At 39.1% G+C, this 16214-nt stretch overlaps 1 protein-coding gene across 3 annotated transcripts in view; it reads right to left on the bottom strand.

Annotated features, from left to right (window-relative positions):
* Positions 1-715: 715 nt before the first annotated feature.
* Positions 716-16214, bottom strand: part of MCU (mitochondrial calcium uniporter) — a 259606-nt gene continuing 244107 nt past the window's right edge. For all 3 annotated transcript variants that reach the window (XM_066243194.1, XM_066243195.1, XM_066243196.1), the window contains 3 exons: positions 15142-15345; positions 4647-4763; positions 716-2664 (listed from right to left, as the gene is read on the bottom strand). In XM_066243194.1, the coding sequence (XP_066099291.1) occupies positions 2587-2664; positions 4647-4763; positions 15142-15345 (399 nt within the window). In that variant the 3' untranslated portion in view covers positions 716-2586. The remainder of the gene's footprint in view (positions 2665-4646; positions 4764-15141; positions 15346-16214) is intronic.

Below are 16214 nucleotides of genomic sequence, written 5' to 3'. Positions count from 1 at the left end.
GCTTGACTGCTCTATGGCTTCCAGTTCTATGTTGAATAACAGTGGCAAGAGTGGGCATCCTTCTCTAGTTCCTGATCTTAGAGTAAAAGGTTTTTCATCATATTAGCTGAGGGTTTGTCAATGGCCTTTATTATCTTGAGGTACTTTCATTCTTTACCCATGTTGAGTGTTTTAATCATAAAAGTGTTGTATCTTGCCAAAAACTTTTTCTACATCTGATATGACAACATGATTTTTATCTTTTATTTAATATGTGCTTTTTGATATGTCTTTGATGGGTTAGGAAGCATGTTTGGTTTTCTTGTTTGGTTATCATTATAAATTTGACACAAACTCTTAAAATAATGAGTATCTAATCTTCATCCTTGAACAACTTTCTGGAATCTAGGAGACTGCATGGACAATCTGGTGGCCTGATATAATGGAGATTTTTCCTTTTAATCAGGAGATATTAGTCTCAGGGGTCCCATTGGCTTTATTATTGTTTTACAGACCATTTAACTCTGGGTAGCTCTGAGAATTAGGAAGATACTGACCGTCTTAGTTCAGGAAAAACTAATAAACTAATGAAATGCCTGTTTTTAAAATATAGGTTCTAGGAACAAATCTTGATTTCAAAATGGTATTTTTATAAAAATTAATTTTAGAAGTAAAAAGCTTCCCACCTAGAATCACAGGAAAAAGTTTTTTGCTTTTGTTTTAAAGAATGAGATGCTATAGTTCAAAAATTGAGTATTTATTGTTTCAGAAGTTACATTGCTTTTTATACATATTTCATAAATGATACAGGATTTTACACATGTTCAATATTTTGCTATTTGTTTAAAGGACTTTTCTCCATGTCTGTTCTCCCTCCCCTGCCTCCCACACCCTGAAAGGATTTGCTCATTGCACTGTGCTGTTTCTTCTTAAAAAGCCTGTGCACAAACAGGATAAATGGTTTAAAAATAATTCACACAACAAAAATAAATGAAGGAAGAGGTTGCAACTGGGGGCGGGCAGGGGAAGGAAGTGGGGGGGCCTGGGAAGTGGGGCATGCATCCTTCATTCCGTCATGCCAGTGGAGGGGGGGTGGCAGGAGCGGCAGCAGCAGCGGTCCTGGGGGCCTTCAACCTCTGCAAGGCACCTGGAGTCTGGGTTTGTCATTTAAAATGTTTCTTTTTAAACACAATGATCCCAAAGGAAAAAGAAAAAAAGAGAAATCTTTGCCACAATGAGGAGGGATGAATCATGTGAAAGAAAAGAGCCCATCAGCTGTGTGGTAAGCCCCATCATCCTCCCCCATCCTGCTCCACAGTAATTAAAAACAGAATTATTAGACAGATTCCTTTGATTTTCAAGTGCACATGTCATCTGGAAATATGGTAGAAAATACTTTGATAGAGTATAAGATTAATGCTTCTTTCTCTCAATTTAAGAAAAAATTGGGCGAAGAAGGTAGGTTGAAAGAAGCCTATAGAAATGTATTCCTGTATAAAGATAAATTGCACCCTTTGAGGTCCACACACTTGACTCACAACTACTGAAGTGGTGGAGGTGGGAGGGCTCAAAAAACAGTGTGGAAGGGTGTGTATCCTTCGAGATTAACAGAGCCTCCAGACAAGGCAGCAGCATCTGGGTGGCCTGGAATGCTGTCACACAGCAGATTAACAGCAATGAAATTATTCTGGTTCTGAAATGGCTACAAAACCATGATTTTTAAGCCAATTTGTGAACCTTACATCTTTCTCATTTAGTAATACAGCTGAACACTCCCCCTCCAATTTGAGTTGTGTGGGGAGAGGGGAATATCAATGTTTAGTTAAAGGAGGGAAATTCTACCTCCTTTTAAAAATTAATTAGTAAAAAAACAAAACAAAAAATCTCATGCAATGTTACCAATGATTTCTAGATACTGATTCAGAGCACTAGAATATACAGACATTTAAGAAGGTATTAAGGATAATCCAAAGTGTCAATCACCAAACAGTCATGAATTGGTTCCAATTATCCTAGGGATAAAATTAATGTAACCAACAGGTGTGGGTGGTCAGAAAAGGGGCACACATGGGAGAGATTCCTGGTTTACTCTGTAGAGGCTGGATCCAATTTAAAATAAATGCTAATGACAGGGGCTCAGACTCTGCCACCCACATATCTTGAGGATTTGTGTTTCTGGTATATTTATTGACTCCTATGTAAAAAATAAGAAAAGTTAAATAAAAAAGAAAGAAAGGAGCTGAGTGAGGTGCTGGTGTGTTACTGTTTTGCTGACCTGCAGAGAAGATGCAAGAAACTAACACTCCAGCATCCTTTACTCTATGACTCTCTCAACTATGTGATGTATCAATTCATCCAGGATTTGAGATGCTTGATTAAGACAATATTCTCTAAGCCCTTTGAGCTTATACTTCATTCAAAGCCTGATCCTCAGATTTTTAACATTCCCTTCTTCTCTAAGATCCTTGTTGGTTTTGTTTCTCTAATTAAAGGTAAAAATCCTCTACCCCAACCTGGCTCCCAGCTTCCACCTGCAATGTTTTAATTAAAAAGGCAATAGTTATAAACAAGTGTTCTTTCTGCCGAGATTCGGAGGCTCTTTGCAGATCAATCTTTTTCACCAATTTGTCGGAGGGGCAGATGTACTTGTAATGGGTCTCTCAGTCTCTTAAGGTCCATTTCTGCCTAAAATAGAAACAAAAGATGAGAAAAATTGGCTAGTGAAGCTTTCAATGGAATTAGTGTCTCCTAAGAAAAGAAAATTGTCTTTCCTCCATCACTGTCAGAGAAATGATCTTGATTACTCTCAACATAAGAGTGCCTCAGAGGCAAAGGGCTTTAAAGCAACAGGACAACAAGGGGGACCAAAACCAAAGTCTGTCAGTTCAGCCGTCAACAGAACCTCCAGAAAGACTGTGCTGTCAACAGGGCAGATCCAAGGGCTCAAGAATATGGGGAGCTGGTTGCACCTTGATGTTTTTCCAGAGAGAAGCCCTTTCACAAACCCTTGCCTAGAGCCAGAAATTTAATGTATGCTGCTCAAGACTTTTGTTGTTTATCTAATAGTTAAGTTTTTCAGAAACTACTAATTTTTAAAAGGATGTGTAGTCAATGCAGCACTTTCAAAACTCTCACATGCTTGATCCTTGCCCTGGAGGAGCTGGATTAACACGCTTAAACTGGGGCTGACGCATACATATGCAACAGCTCCAGAGATGGCTCTGTTGCATCCCCTCCAGCCGAGAACCACCACACAGAGCGACAGAAGACATGAGTCTGCTTAGGCCAAAGAAGGAAGGTGAATTAAACTTATTCAAAGTACAACCCCATCACTATTAAGGGACAAAGAGGGCAGAGAAGGTACAGCAAAGAGCAAGTGAATATTCAATGTGGAAGAGCTTCTGGAAATTTTTTAAAAATCTCTAAAGTCATACAAGACTACAGAAAATAAGATGAGGATTTATTTACCAAAATTTAATACTTCAGAGTGAGGAAGGCACATGAGAAATCTGAAAGAGGTAATAATTATGAAAATAAAATATATCAATCTTTTTAAAAGCATCTTCTAGTTCAGTAACCTCTCACCTGCTCCTGGCAGAGAATTCTAGCAGTCTTTCTCTCTTAACCTAGATTTTATTTTTGCCCCATTGCTACCACATATTTTAGTGAGAAATCTCTGGATCAATTATTTAGGAAGATTTTAATGAGAGAAGAGTAAAAACAGACAACTCTAAAGAAACAAAATAAAGATGTAAAAATAGGTCTAAAAGCCTGGCATGTGGTGGCGTAGTGGATAAAGCATTGACTTAGAATGCTGAGGTTGCCAGTTTGAAACCCTGGGCTTGCACAGTTAAGGCACATACGAGAAATGACTGCTGCAAGTTGATGCTTCCTGCTCCTCCTCCTCCACCCCTTCTTTCTCTCTCTCTAAAAAAAATAAAAATAAAATATAATCTTAAAAAAAAGGAATTAGCCCTGGCCGGTTGGCTCAGCGGTAGAGCGTCAGCCTAGCGTGCGGAGGACCCGGGTTCGATTCCCGGCCAGGGCACACAGGAGAAGCGCCCATTTGCTTCTCCACCCCTCTGCCGTGCTTTCCTCTCTGTCTCTCTCTTCCCCTCCCACAGCCAAGGCTCCATTGGAGCAAAGATGGCCTGGGCGCTGGGGATGGCTCTGTGGCCTCTGCCTCAGGCGCTAGAGTGGCTCTGGTCACAACATGGCGACGCCCAGGATGGGCAGAGCATCGCCCCCTGGTGGGCAGAGCGTCGCCCCTGGTGGGCGTGCCGGGTGGATCCCGGTCGGGCGCATGCGGGAGTCTGTTTGACTGTCTCTCCCTGTTTCCAGCTTCAGAAAAATGAAAGAAAAAAAAAAAAAAAAAAAAAAGGAACTAACAACAACAAAAAATAGGTCTAAAAATTTCAATATGCTAATAATAACAGGATGGGTAGGACCCATTGTATTTTCACCTGCTTGTATTACAAAACTTTAAAGAGAGGTGTCCATGCTAAAATAGTTATTTATATCAACCAAGGAATAATTTAAATATAAGGAAGAGGGTTGGATCATTTTTTCAGAGTTTATCCACTGAAATACTGTGGTTATGTATAATAATAACAATGCCATACAAGATGGAACTAGGATTTATTAAATTTTATTTTTGGAAAACTTACCTGAGCAATTGCATTCTTGAGTTGATTGTATTTCTCTAGGTCAAAACGTGACTTTTTGGCTCCTTTATGGAAAAATAGTAAGTATTGCCTGTCTCTGGCTTCTGGATAAACATACTCCTACAAAAACAAAGGAAATTGAATTATTAGTCCCTAGCATACTATCTTCACAAACTGAGCATTTACATACTGTTGATTAGAATCAACACATATACATACATACATATAAAGATACATGTTGACATGTGTTGTGTTAAATATTTAGTTATTTCTTAAAAACACCTTTATTGTGAAACACAAACAGAAGAAGAGCAAACTAAAAATGTACATTACAATAAATCATCACATAATGAACATGCTAATCAACACCAGCTAAAAATAACTGGACACTGCCAACAACCCAGAAGCTCCCTCCTGCCCTTTCCCAATTATTAACCCCTCCTCCCCCAAAGATCCTGACTTTTATGATAATTATTTTCTGGCTTATTATTATTATTATTATTATTATTATTATTCAGTGAGAGGAGGGGAGGCAGAGACAGACTCCTGCATGCACCCAGACAGGGATCTACCTGGCAAGCCTACAAGAGGGTGATGTTTTGCCCATCTGAGGCATTGCTCTGTTGCTCAGCAACTGAGCTTTTCTTAGTGCCTGAGGGGAAGGCCATGGAGCCATCCTCAGTGCCTGAGGCCAACTCACTCCAATTGAGCCATGGCTGCAGGAGGAGAAGAGAGAGAGAGAGAAGAGAGAGGGGGAGGGATGGAGAAGCAGATGATAGCTCCTCCTGTGTGCCGTGACTGGAAATTGAACCTGGGATATCCACATGCTGGGCTGCCAGTCTACCACAGAGCCAAATGGTCAGGACCTCTGGCTTTCTTTATAGCTTCCTTCTTAAACATACACTCTTCTTAACTCTACAGTTTAGTTTTACCTGTTTTTTGAATTTATAAAAATAGTGTCACAGTATGTATATGACTACTTTTATTCAATGTTATCTTTTTAAGATTCATCTTCTGTGTGTAGCTATAATCTATTCATTTCTCTTGCTATGTTATATTCTATTGTATGGCTACATCACAATTTATTTATCTATGTACTATTGATAGACAAATTTTGAATTTTTTCTAGGTTTGGGCTATTAGGAATAATACTGCCAAGAACATTTCTGAACTTATCTCTTCTGCTGGGGATATATTTATGAGTAGAAAACCTAGGTTATAGGTTATACATGTATTCAAATTTAAGAAGTGATACCTAACAAGTTTCCAAAATTTTGTACCAATTATATTTCCATCAGAAGAATATGAGTTTCTATTATTCTACATCCTTGCCAATACTTGGTATTACCAGTTTTTTAAATAGTAATTCTGGTGTGGGTGCTGAAGTACTACCTCATTTTTAAAAATAGTTTTACTAAGATACAATTCACATAACATACAATTCACCTATTTAAAGTACAATATTCAATGGTTTTTAGTATATCCACAAAGTTACATAACCATTACTACAATCAATTTTAGAACATTTCAACATCCCTCAAAGAAACTTCATACTCTAACAGTCACTTCCTATCTTCCTCAACATGTCCAGTTCTAGGAAACTACTAATCTATAAATACTTTCTGGCTCATTAGATTTACATACTCTGGATATTTTGTATAAATGTAATTATTCAACTTTTAGACTTTTGTGTTTGGGCTGTTTTTGAGGTTTATCCACTTATAGCATGTATCAGTACTCCATTTTTTTATTGCCAAGTAATATTCCATTGAATGAATATACCATATTTCATTTATCTCTTCATCAATTGATAGATATATAAATTGTTTATACTTTTTGACTATTATGAATAAGGGTGCTATGAAAATTGATGTACAAGTTTTTGTGTGCACGTTTTCATTTCTCTTAGAGATTTATAGCATTTTCCAGACCACTCATAAGGTTGAGGCTTTTTCATTTCATATATTATTTGCCATTTGCATATCCTCTTTTAGATGTGCTGATTCAAACCTCTTCTCATATTTTTCTACTAGATTGTCTTTTTCTTTTCTTTCTTTCTTTATTTTTTTAGCAAGAGAGACAGAGACAGAGAGACAGAGAGAAGGATCAATAGGGACAGACAGACAGGAAGAGAGAGAGACGAGAAGCATCAAGTTTTTGTTGCAGCACTATAGTTGTACATTGATTGCTTTCTCATATGTGTCTTGACCAGGGGGCTGCAGCCAAGTCAATGAATGACCCCTTGCTCAAGCCAACAATCTTTGGGCTCAAGCCAGTGACACTGTGCTCAAGTTGGTGACCTCGGGGTTTCGAACCTGGGTCCTCTGTGTCCCAGGCTGACATGCTATACACTGCGTCATCACCTGGTCAGGCTGTACTATCTTTTTCTTACTGATTTGTAGGATTTGTTTACATATCCTAGATATAGATCCTTTGTTTGATATATGTACTGCAAATATCTCCTCCAAGTCTGTTCGCTCTCTTTATGGTGTTCTTAATAAAAGTTCTTAATTTTAATATAGTCTAATTTATTATTCTTATCTCTATGGTTAGCATTTTTCATTCTATGTAAGAAGTCATTTCTTATTCCACAGTAATTGAGATATCCTTCTATATTACCTTCCAGGAGCTTTATTTTGCTACCTTTCATATTTAGATATATAACCCGTCTGGAATTAATTTTGGTTATAGTGTAAGGATGGGGTTGATTCCCTTTTATGTGGATCTTCAATTATCCTTGTGCCATTTTTCAAAAGACTCTCCTTTCCTTTCAGTGAGCACCATCTTTTTAAAACCAAAAGTTCATTAATGCTGGTTTCTACATTTTCTCTTCTATTCCTTTATACTATTTGTCTATTCTTGTGTCATTCATTCTCTGAGTTGCTGTAGTGTTATAACTAAAGCTATATGGTCTCCATATCTGATAGAACAAATCTGCTTACCTAGTTTTTCTTCAATAGTTTTTTGGCTTTTCTTAGTCTTTACATTTCCACATAAATATAAGAAGCAGCTGCTTATGCAAATCTCTTTCCCCACTCTCAAATATGTTGGGATTTTGACTAGGACTGCACTGAATCAAATAGATCAGTTTGGATAGAACTTACATTTCTGCAATACTTACTTTTCTAGTCCATGAACATGCTATATCATTCCATTAATTAAGTCTCCTTTAATTTTATGGTTTTTTGCATAGAGGTCTTGAATATCTTTTGCACAATTTATTTCTAAGTATTTTTAAAAGTCATTTTAAGTTGTATCTTTTATAAAGTTTCATTTTCTAACTGTTGCTGGCATACAGATAAGCAACTCATTTATGTATATTGACCTTGTATCCAATAACCTTATGAAACTCATTTAGGGATTCTAACCAATTATCTTTATATGTTTTTGTATTCTTTTAATGTATGAAATCTATGAAAAACATTAGTTACCAGTTTTCTTTTTTTCTAATCCTTTTTTTTTTTTTTTTTTTGTATTTTTCTGAAGCTGGAAACGGGGAGAGACAGTCAGACAGACTCCCGCATGTGCCCGACCGGGATCCATCCGGCACGCCCACCAGGGGCGACACTCTACCCACCAGGGGGCGATGCTCTGCCCATCCTGGGCGTCGCCATGTTGCGACCAGAGCCACTCTAGCACCTGGGGCAGAGGCCAAGGAGCCATCCCCAGCGCCTGGGCCATCTTTGCTCCAATGGAGCCTTGGCTGCGGGAGGGGAAGAGAGAGACAGAGAGGAAGGAGGGGGCGGTGGAGAAGCAAATGGGCGCTTCTCCTGTGTGCCCTGGCCGGGAATCGAGCCCGGGTCCCCCGCACGCCAGGCCGATGCTCTACCGCTGAGCCAACCGGCCAGGGCCTTTTTTTCTAATCTTTACATCTTTTATATCTTTTTCTTGACTTCTCCACTCGGGGATGATTTGTGTTTGTTTCTCTCTGGAACTTGTGAGAACTAGCACTCTGGGATTACCAGAATTCTAGGACTTCCTCAATCTAATTATGGGATTGAGATAACTGAAGATGAGCTACAGTCTCTGAGAGCACCTACAACATGTTTATTCTCATTCTGCAATGGCAGCCCTTTGAGGTTCCAAACCAAAGCAAAAGTGTTTTGCCTATTTTAGCAATCCCTGGATGCCAATTTCTATGGCTTTGGTCCTTCTAGGTTACCAAGTATGGCTCAACTTCTTGGTCTTTCAGTTTTACTCTCCTTAATTAGCATACATTTCCAAAGGAACAAGCACACCTAATATCAGGTTTACCTTCCTGGGACTCTACTTCTTCAGGTCCTTGCTTGATCCTTTTTTCTATCCTGTTAGCTCTCCAGTGTCTACTGGAGATGCATTTTATGTTTTGTCTAATTATTCTAACTTTTTATAATGAGAGAATTGGTCTGATTACCTAGGATGCCATACTAAAAGCAGAAGTAAATATTTAATTATTGATGATGACAGATAATGGATGAATAGTGGCTGAAGGAACTATGAAAGCCTTTTGAAAATGGATAGAACTGAAGTTTGAATCAATTAATGCTGACTGAAGGGATAACTGTTGGATTAAAAACTTGAGGGAAGCCTCTACTTCCAGGAGAAGTGCCCATCTGCTTTTCTCCCCCTCCTCCTCCCCCTCCCCCTCTCTTTCCCCCTTCTCTCTCTCTTTTTTTCTCTTCTTTTACTGCAGTCATGGCTTGATTGATTTGAGCACATCAGCCCTGGGCACTGAGGATGGCTCCATAGAACCTCCACCCCAGGCACTAAAAGCAGCTCAGTTGTAAGCATGGCCCCAGATGGGCAGAGCATCAGACCCAGACTTCCATCTAAATTGTTGTTACTAAGCTCCTTACCTATCTTGCTTAGAATGTAAATGTATGGCCTGACCTGTGGTGGCACAGTGGATAAAGCATCGACCTGGAAATGCTGAGGTCGCTGGTTCAAAACCCTGGGCTTGCCTGGTCAAGGCACATATGGGAGTTGATGCTTCCAGCTCCTCCCCCCTTTCTCTCTCTCTGTCTCTCTCTCTGTCTCTCTCTGTCTGTCTCTCCCTCTCCTCTCTAAAATGAATAAATAAAAATAAATAAATAAAAAAAAATTAAAAAAAAAAGAATGTAAATGTATACACAAATTAAATTTATTCAAATATATTCTATGCTCCTTCTTTTGGGCAACAAACATTTACTAAGTAACTATGTACTAGACTCTATTCTAGAAACTTGGTTATTTGATAATAAGTGAGAAGAGATGCAGACAGCTTGGTTATAAAGGGAAAAAATTTAGAGAAGGAGAGGTTGGTTGATAACACAGGGAACACAAAAAATAAAACAGAGTAAGATACAGGAAGTAGGGGTGGAGGGTGAGGCTAAAAACAGGTAGAGAAGCTAGCCCTGAACAGAAAAATGGTACTTCTCATTTGAGCTGGAAGGAGAATATGACAGTAGGTATAAATACTGCTCTTTTCCCAAGTGAGAGGAAGGCAGACAGAGAGACAAACACTGCATATGCCCTGACTGATCCACCTGGTAACCTCCGTCTGGGTCTAATGCTCTGCCCACCTGGGGCCATGCTTGCAATTGAGCTACTTTTAGTGCCTGGGGTGGAGATTCTATGGAGCCATCCTCAGCGCCCACGGCTGATGTGCTCAAATCAATTGAGCCATGACTGCAGTAGGAGAAGAGAAAAAAAGAGAGAGAGAAGGGGGAGGGGAAGGAGGGAGAAAAGCAGATGGGCACTTCTCCTGTGTGCCCTGATTGGGAATTGAACCCAGGACATCCACACACCAGGCTGATGTTCTACTACTGAGCCAACCAGACAGGGCCCAAATGTTGTTAAAATCACGGATTTAGGAATTAGAAAGCTTACATCTGTTACAATTTTCTAGAAGTAGGAAGCAAGGTTAAAGGTAGCATGGGAGCTTCATGTGAAGTCTTAGAATAACTACTGTGGGTATGGGGGAAGGAAATGTAAGCAGTGGCCTGTTCCACACTGTTTATATGACTTTTCTCTAGTAATGTTCAGTAGCCTGGATATAGGATAAACAGCTAGATTCATCCAAGATTAGGAATTGATAGAGTACATACAGTAGAAAGACAATGGGGTGAGGACTGTAAGATACTAAGAAGAGAATGACAATGTGGTCTAAGTTTGACAGGAAAAGAAACAATACGTGAGAAAGGTGAGAGTATAACATTAAGACAGAGAAAAATCAGGAGCCTAAAGATCTGGATGAAATCAAGGAGACAGGGAGTGAACAAAAGTGCTAGAAAGAAAATAAACTTGAGTTTAGCATACTGATTTATATGATAAAGTAAGACAGTCCCAGGAAAGAAGATCCCGAATAGTCACTGAAGAGGTTTGCTGAAATAGAATATAGATGACGATTGTTGGAATTGAGAGGACAAATGGCACTAAAGGCTAGATTAGTATTTCTTTACTTTTTTTTCATTATTGTCCCCTTAAGGTGCCTTTTTAGGTATTTTTTTCCAGATTACCCCTCATCTCCAAAGAAGTTTTTTATGTTTTTTTTTGTATTTTTCTGGAGTTGGAAACAAGAGAGGCAGTCAGACAGACTCCCGCATGTGCCCGACTGGGATCCACCCGGCATGCCCACCAGGGGGCGATGCTCTGCCCATCTGGGCCACACTCTGTTGCAACCAGAGCCATTCTAGCGCCTGAGGCAGAGGCCACAGAGCCATCCTCAGCGCCCGGACCAACTTTGCTCCAATGGAGCCTTGGCTGCGGGAGGGGAAGAGAGAGACAGAGAGGAAGGAGAGGGGGAGGGGTGGAGAAGCAGATGGGCGCCTCTCCTGTGTGCCCTGGCTGGGAATCAAACCCGGGACTCCTGCACGCTAGGCTGACGCTCTACCACTAAGCCAACCGGCCAGGGCCTCCAAAGAAGTTTTAATACTACAGATACAACTGTATATCTGTTTATGTCAGGGGTCCCCAAACTTTTTACACAGGGGGCCAGTTCACTGTCCCTCAGACTGTTGGAGGGCCGGACTATAAAAAAAACTATGAACAAATCCCTATGCACACTGCACATATCTTATTTTAAAGAAAAAAACCAAAACGGGAACAAATTCAATATTTAAAATAAAGAACAAGTAAATTTAAATCAACAAACTGACCAGTATTTCAATGGGAACTATGCTCCTCTCACTGACCACCAATGAAAGAGGTGCCCCTTCCGGAAGTGCAGCGGGGGGTGGATAAATGGCCTCAGGGGGCCGCATGTGGCCCACGGGCCATAGTTTGGGGACCCCTGGTTTATGTTTTATAAACATCTATGCTGCTTTACTTCCCGAGAGCCAATAGTCTCCCCCTTGGGGGCGATATCCCCTTTGATGAAAACCCTGGGCTAGGCTGCTGAATGGGCGCTGCACCTGCATGCTGCAGTAACTCAGAACGGCAATTCTTATCGTCAGATGCTTTTTTCTCATAACAGAAATTGATACTCAGGTTTCACTGAAATATTAGTCAGTAAAATTCAATATTTCACTTGTTTTATTATTTCAAGGAGATTGTCATTTATAAAGATTCTTTGGAACTTAATATACTATTGGGATATACTGAATATTTAGGTTACTACCAAATGCAGCATCTTATTATAACAAGAGTTTAGGAGAGTTTAAATGATGTTGAACAGTCATTTTACTTCACAGGTGTTAATTATGGATATGAATATGGTAAAGAATATTTAACATGAGAATCTCTCTATATTTTATTTGGTCAAGTTTTCTTATTCACAAATGACTAGATTATTTACTACTGCTATTTTGCAATTTGTCACTTGGGGGCAGCAAAAATGCTTTGGGAATCACAGAAGTACCACTTTTAACTAGTAGGACAGATAGGCTATTAAAGATATAAGGCACTGTGTTAGGCAATAAAAACTGAAAAAAACTAAATGCCTAGCCTCAAAAGATATCATAGTCTAGTACATGGGAAAAGACAATATACATGAATAATTATAATACAAGATAGCATAGAATGAGTGAAATGAAAGGCACAATGTATGTACTCATAAGAATTCAGAAGAACAATTAGAAGTTGGTCAAAGGTTTGTGAAAGATAAACATTTAAGTAGACCTGAAATATGAGAGGTAGAGGTCAATAGGGAGAACTTTCTCAGTTGACAGATGTGTGAAGTAAGGAATGAGGTGGTGAACAACTCAGAGCATTTGGGGAAATAAAGAATATAAGTTGATTTGTTTAGAACACACAGTCCAAACGATAAACGATTAAAAGACAGAGAGCAACCAGCAAAGACAATAGCAGGATAAGGAGTTCGGATTTCAACGAATACATAAAAAGAACCCATTCCAGGGGTGTGTATATAAGGGAGAGAGAAGAAGGAAGAGGGAAGAAGGGTGAGGCAAGAGGGAAAGATACACACACAGAAAGACATATGTAAGCCCTGCCAAAGCTGTGATCGGATACAATTGACCTGGTTATTCAGTTCTGTTCACACAGAATGACTAGGATGAGCCAGACACAGCATAAAGTGCTGGAGACTCTGAGCGAACAGCAGCAGTCATGGACGGTTTATCACCTCTCTTCCCTTCGAGACAAGTTTGGGAGGACAGAAAGGTTAAACAAGGTTCTTGGGCTTTTACTTTCCCGCACATAAATAGGCCTCTATGACCACTGGTCTAACAACAGAAGCAAAATGCCTATGTTCAATAGCAGCCATATAAAAACATAAGAGAAACAATTCTCAGCTTTTTTCTGTTTCCTAAGAAAATAGAAAAAGTTCCTTATATGTTTCAGCTATTTAAAATTTTTTTTTATTAACAAAGGTTTCTCTGATGGTATCATATATATACTGCTCACAGAAATTAGGGGATATTTCAAAATGAATATGAAGCAATAACAAATCCTCTAATTTTTGTGAGCAGTATATAATAAGTGATAATAAATCCCTCATACTTCCTAACGTGACACTATGGAGTTCCAAGCTACTAAAAAAATAGCACTGGCAACAAAAATTAGTTCTAGCCACTGATATTTATTTTTTTAAAAGGAGGAATAATTTGTTATTTATTAAGGATAGTCAATACTTAATGGACTGTTTCATTGGCTTCATAAGAAAATAAAGCATTATCAGTTATTTAGTGAGAGAAAATATGAAGTGAGTTTGTTATTCCAAAGAAAAAAATTCCACCAACTGAAACAGTGTCTTTAATAGCTACTGACATTTAATAAATGAGCCTCGGTTGATAAAGAATAGGCCAAGAGTATAAAATGATTAGATATCTAATTTTTGCCTTTCTTTCATGAAGTAAAAACAACAACAAAAACCCCACATATTCACTTAGCATACTTAGAAGTAGCCCACAGTTTAGTTTATTTGATTAGGTACCACCAATTCTCCATTCCAAGAATTCAGTAAAAACAAAAGGTCTGCTCAGCTATATAGCATAGACCCAGCATGTAGAAGTCCCAAGTTCAATTCCTGGGGTTGGGGCACACAGGAGAAGTGACCATCTTGCTTCTCCACCTCTCCCCCCATCTCTCTTTATCCCTTTCTCTCTTCTTCTCTCGCAGCCATGGCTCGAATAGTTCAAGCAAAGTTGGTCCTGTGTGCTGAGGATGGCTCCATGGCCTCACCTCAGGTACTAAAATAGCTCGGTTGCTGAGCAATGAAGCAGCAGCCCAGACAGGCAGAGCATCGCCTGGTAGAGGGCTTGCCAGGTAGATCCCAGTTGGGGCACATGTGGGAGTCTGTCTCTGCCTCTCTGTCTCTAACTTGATAAAAAAAAGAAAGCTTAGGACTACTTCCAACTGTTTAATTACCTAGTACATAAGAAACCAAGCCAACTTAGCTGAATGAGTTATCCTACAGCTGACCACTCTCTTATTTGCCCTCTTACTCTATAGCAGGGGTCCCCAAACTTTTTACATAGGGGGCCAGTTCACTGTCCCTCAGACCGTTGGAGGGCCGGACTATAAAAAAAACTATGAACAAATCCCTATGCACACTGCACAAATCTTATTTTAAAGTAAAAAAAACAAAATGGGAGCAAATACAGTATTTAAAATAAAGAACAAGTAAATTTAAATCAACAAACTGACCAGTATTTCAATGGGAACTATGCTCCTCTCACTGACCACCAATGAAAGAGGTGCCCCTTCCGGAAGTGCGGCGGGGGCCGGATAAATGGACTCAGGGGGCCTCATGTGGCCCGCGAGCCGTAGTTTGGGGACCCCTGCTCTATAGCGTACTATAATATATTCTTCTGAATTTAATGGTTTATATGGCTCTCTTTAAAGCCTGTGAGCTTCATGAGGACAGATGCTATATCTTATATCTAGCTCTTTCTTTAGCACCTAAAATAGTGCCTGATACATAACTGGAATGCATGTGCTCCTAGGCATATGTGTGGATAAAGGATGGATGAGTACTTAAAGGGAACTGGCCTTGGAGAAAATTAGAGAGAAAAGAGAATTATTTTGACAACCAAAACGTCATTAGTATCTCATAAAAAGTTACTTGGAGAGTAATCCTTACCTGGCGTGTTACTACAAAATAGGCATACATTGCCATGGCACTTCCATAAGTGATGAAATAGGTGACTGGCTCCATAATGTCCCAGGAATATTCCCACCAGGTAAGCCGGGCCAAGATGCCAAACTGTGTGGCCATGTAGGCAAGTCCACCCCATAGCACCAAAGTGGTCCTCTTCTCAGCTTTTCTGCTAATCTCAATTCGTACCTATGGGACACACATGATCAACTGATCTTAAAGCACTTTGACACAGAATGAATATAAAACTCTTATTTAAACAGGGTTCATAAGCAAGGTACAAGTTAATCTCAATTCTATTAACTATAGCTTGTCTTCCTAAATAGTACCTGTAGTTCTCACTAAACAAAATATTTAAAAAAGTAATATTTTTTTTTAGGACACTGTATTTTATATGTTTCACCCTAGAAGCGGCTGAAAATATGGTGAAACTACAGGAGTGAATATGTTAGTATTAACAGCTCTTCATTCAACTACAAGATTACTTTCTTTGATAAGAGGGAAATGAAAGCATATACCATCACATACAAAATTTAATCTACTATCAGTTTTTACTCCAAGGGCCGGCTAGGGGCAGACTGGCACAGTGAGTCAGAACACGGACTCTGGATTCAGACCACAACAGTTCAGGCCCTGATTGCAAATCACCATCAATTTCATTATTGAGTTGTTCTGAGGAGTGAAAGAACACAGGGGAAATACTTAGCATAAATTCCTGGCAAATAGTAAATGTTCAATATAAAATGATAACTATTTTATTATTGCTGTACATTAATAAAAATGCTTTACATTTTGAAAATACCAAATTTAAGTCTCATCCCCCTTCACAGCAGTTATTCAAGTTTAATTTATCACAACTTTATAATGGTCTTAAATTTAATGAGAACAATCTTGAGATATGTGCTGATTATTTTTAAAGGAATCAGAAAAAGCACATTATGGTAGAAATCAAGAGTATTTCTTCCCTTTGTTAATCTCTAATATATAACCTAATTTCTTAAAATGAAAAATTTCTATAACTAAAAAAGTAAGAATGACACATGTTCACTCTAACATAT

The sequence above is a fragment of the Saccopteryx bilineata genome, chromosome 9 (genome assembly GCF_036850765.1).
Source record: "Saccopteryx bilineata isolate mSacBil1 chromosome 9, mSacBil1_pri_phased_curated, whole genome shotgun sequence".
Taxonomy (NCBI): domain Eukaryota; kingdom Metazoa; phylum Chordata; class Mammalia; order Chiroptera; family Emballonuridae; genus Saccopteryx; species Saccopteryx bilineata.
The sequence above is the reverse complement of the archived record's forward strand: the minus strand, read 5'-3'. Positions and strand labels throughout refer to the sequence as shown.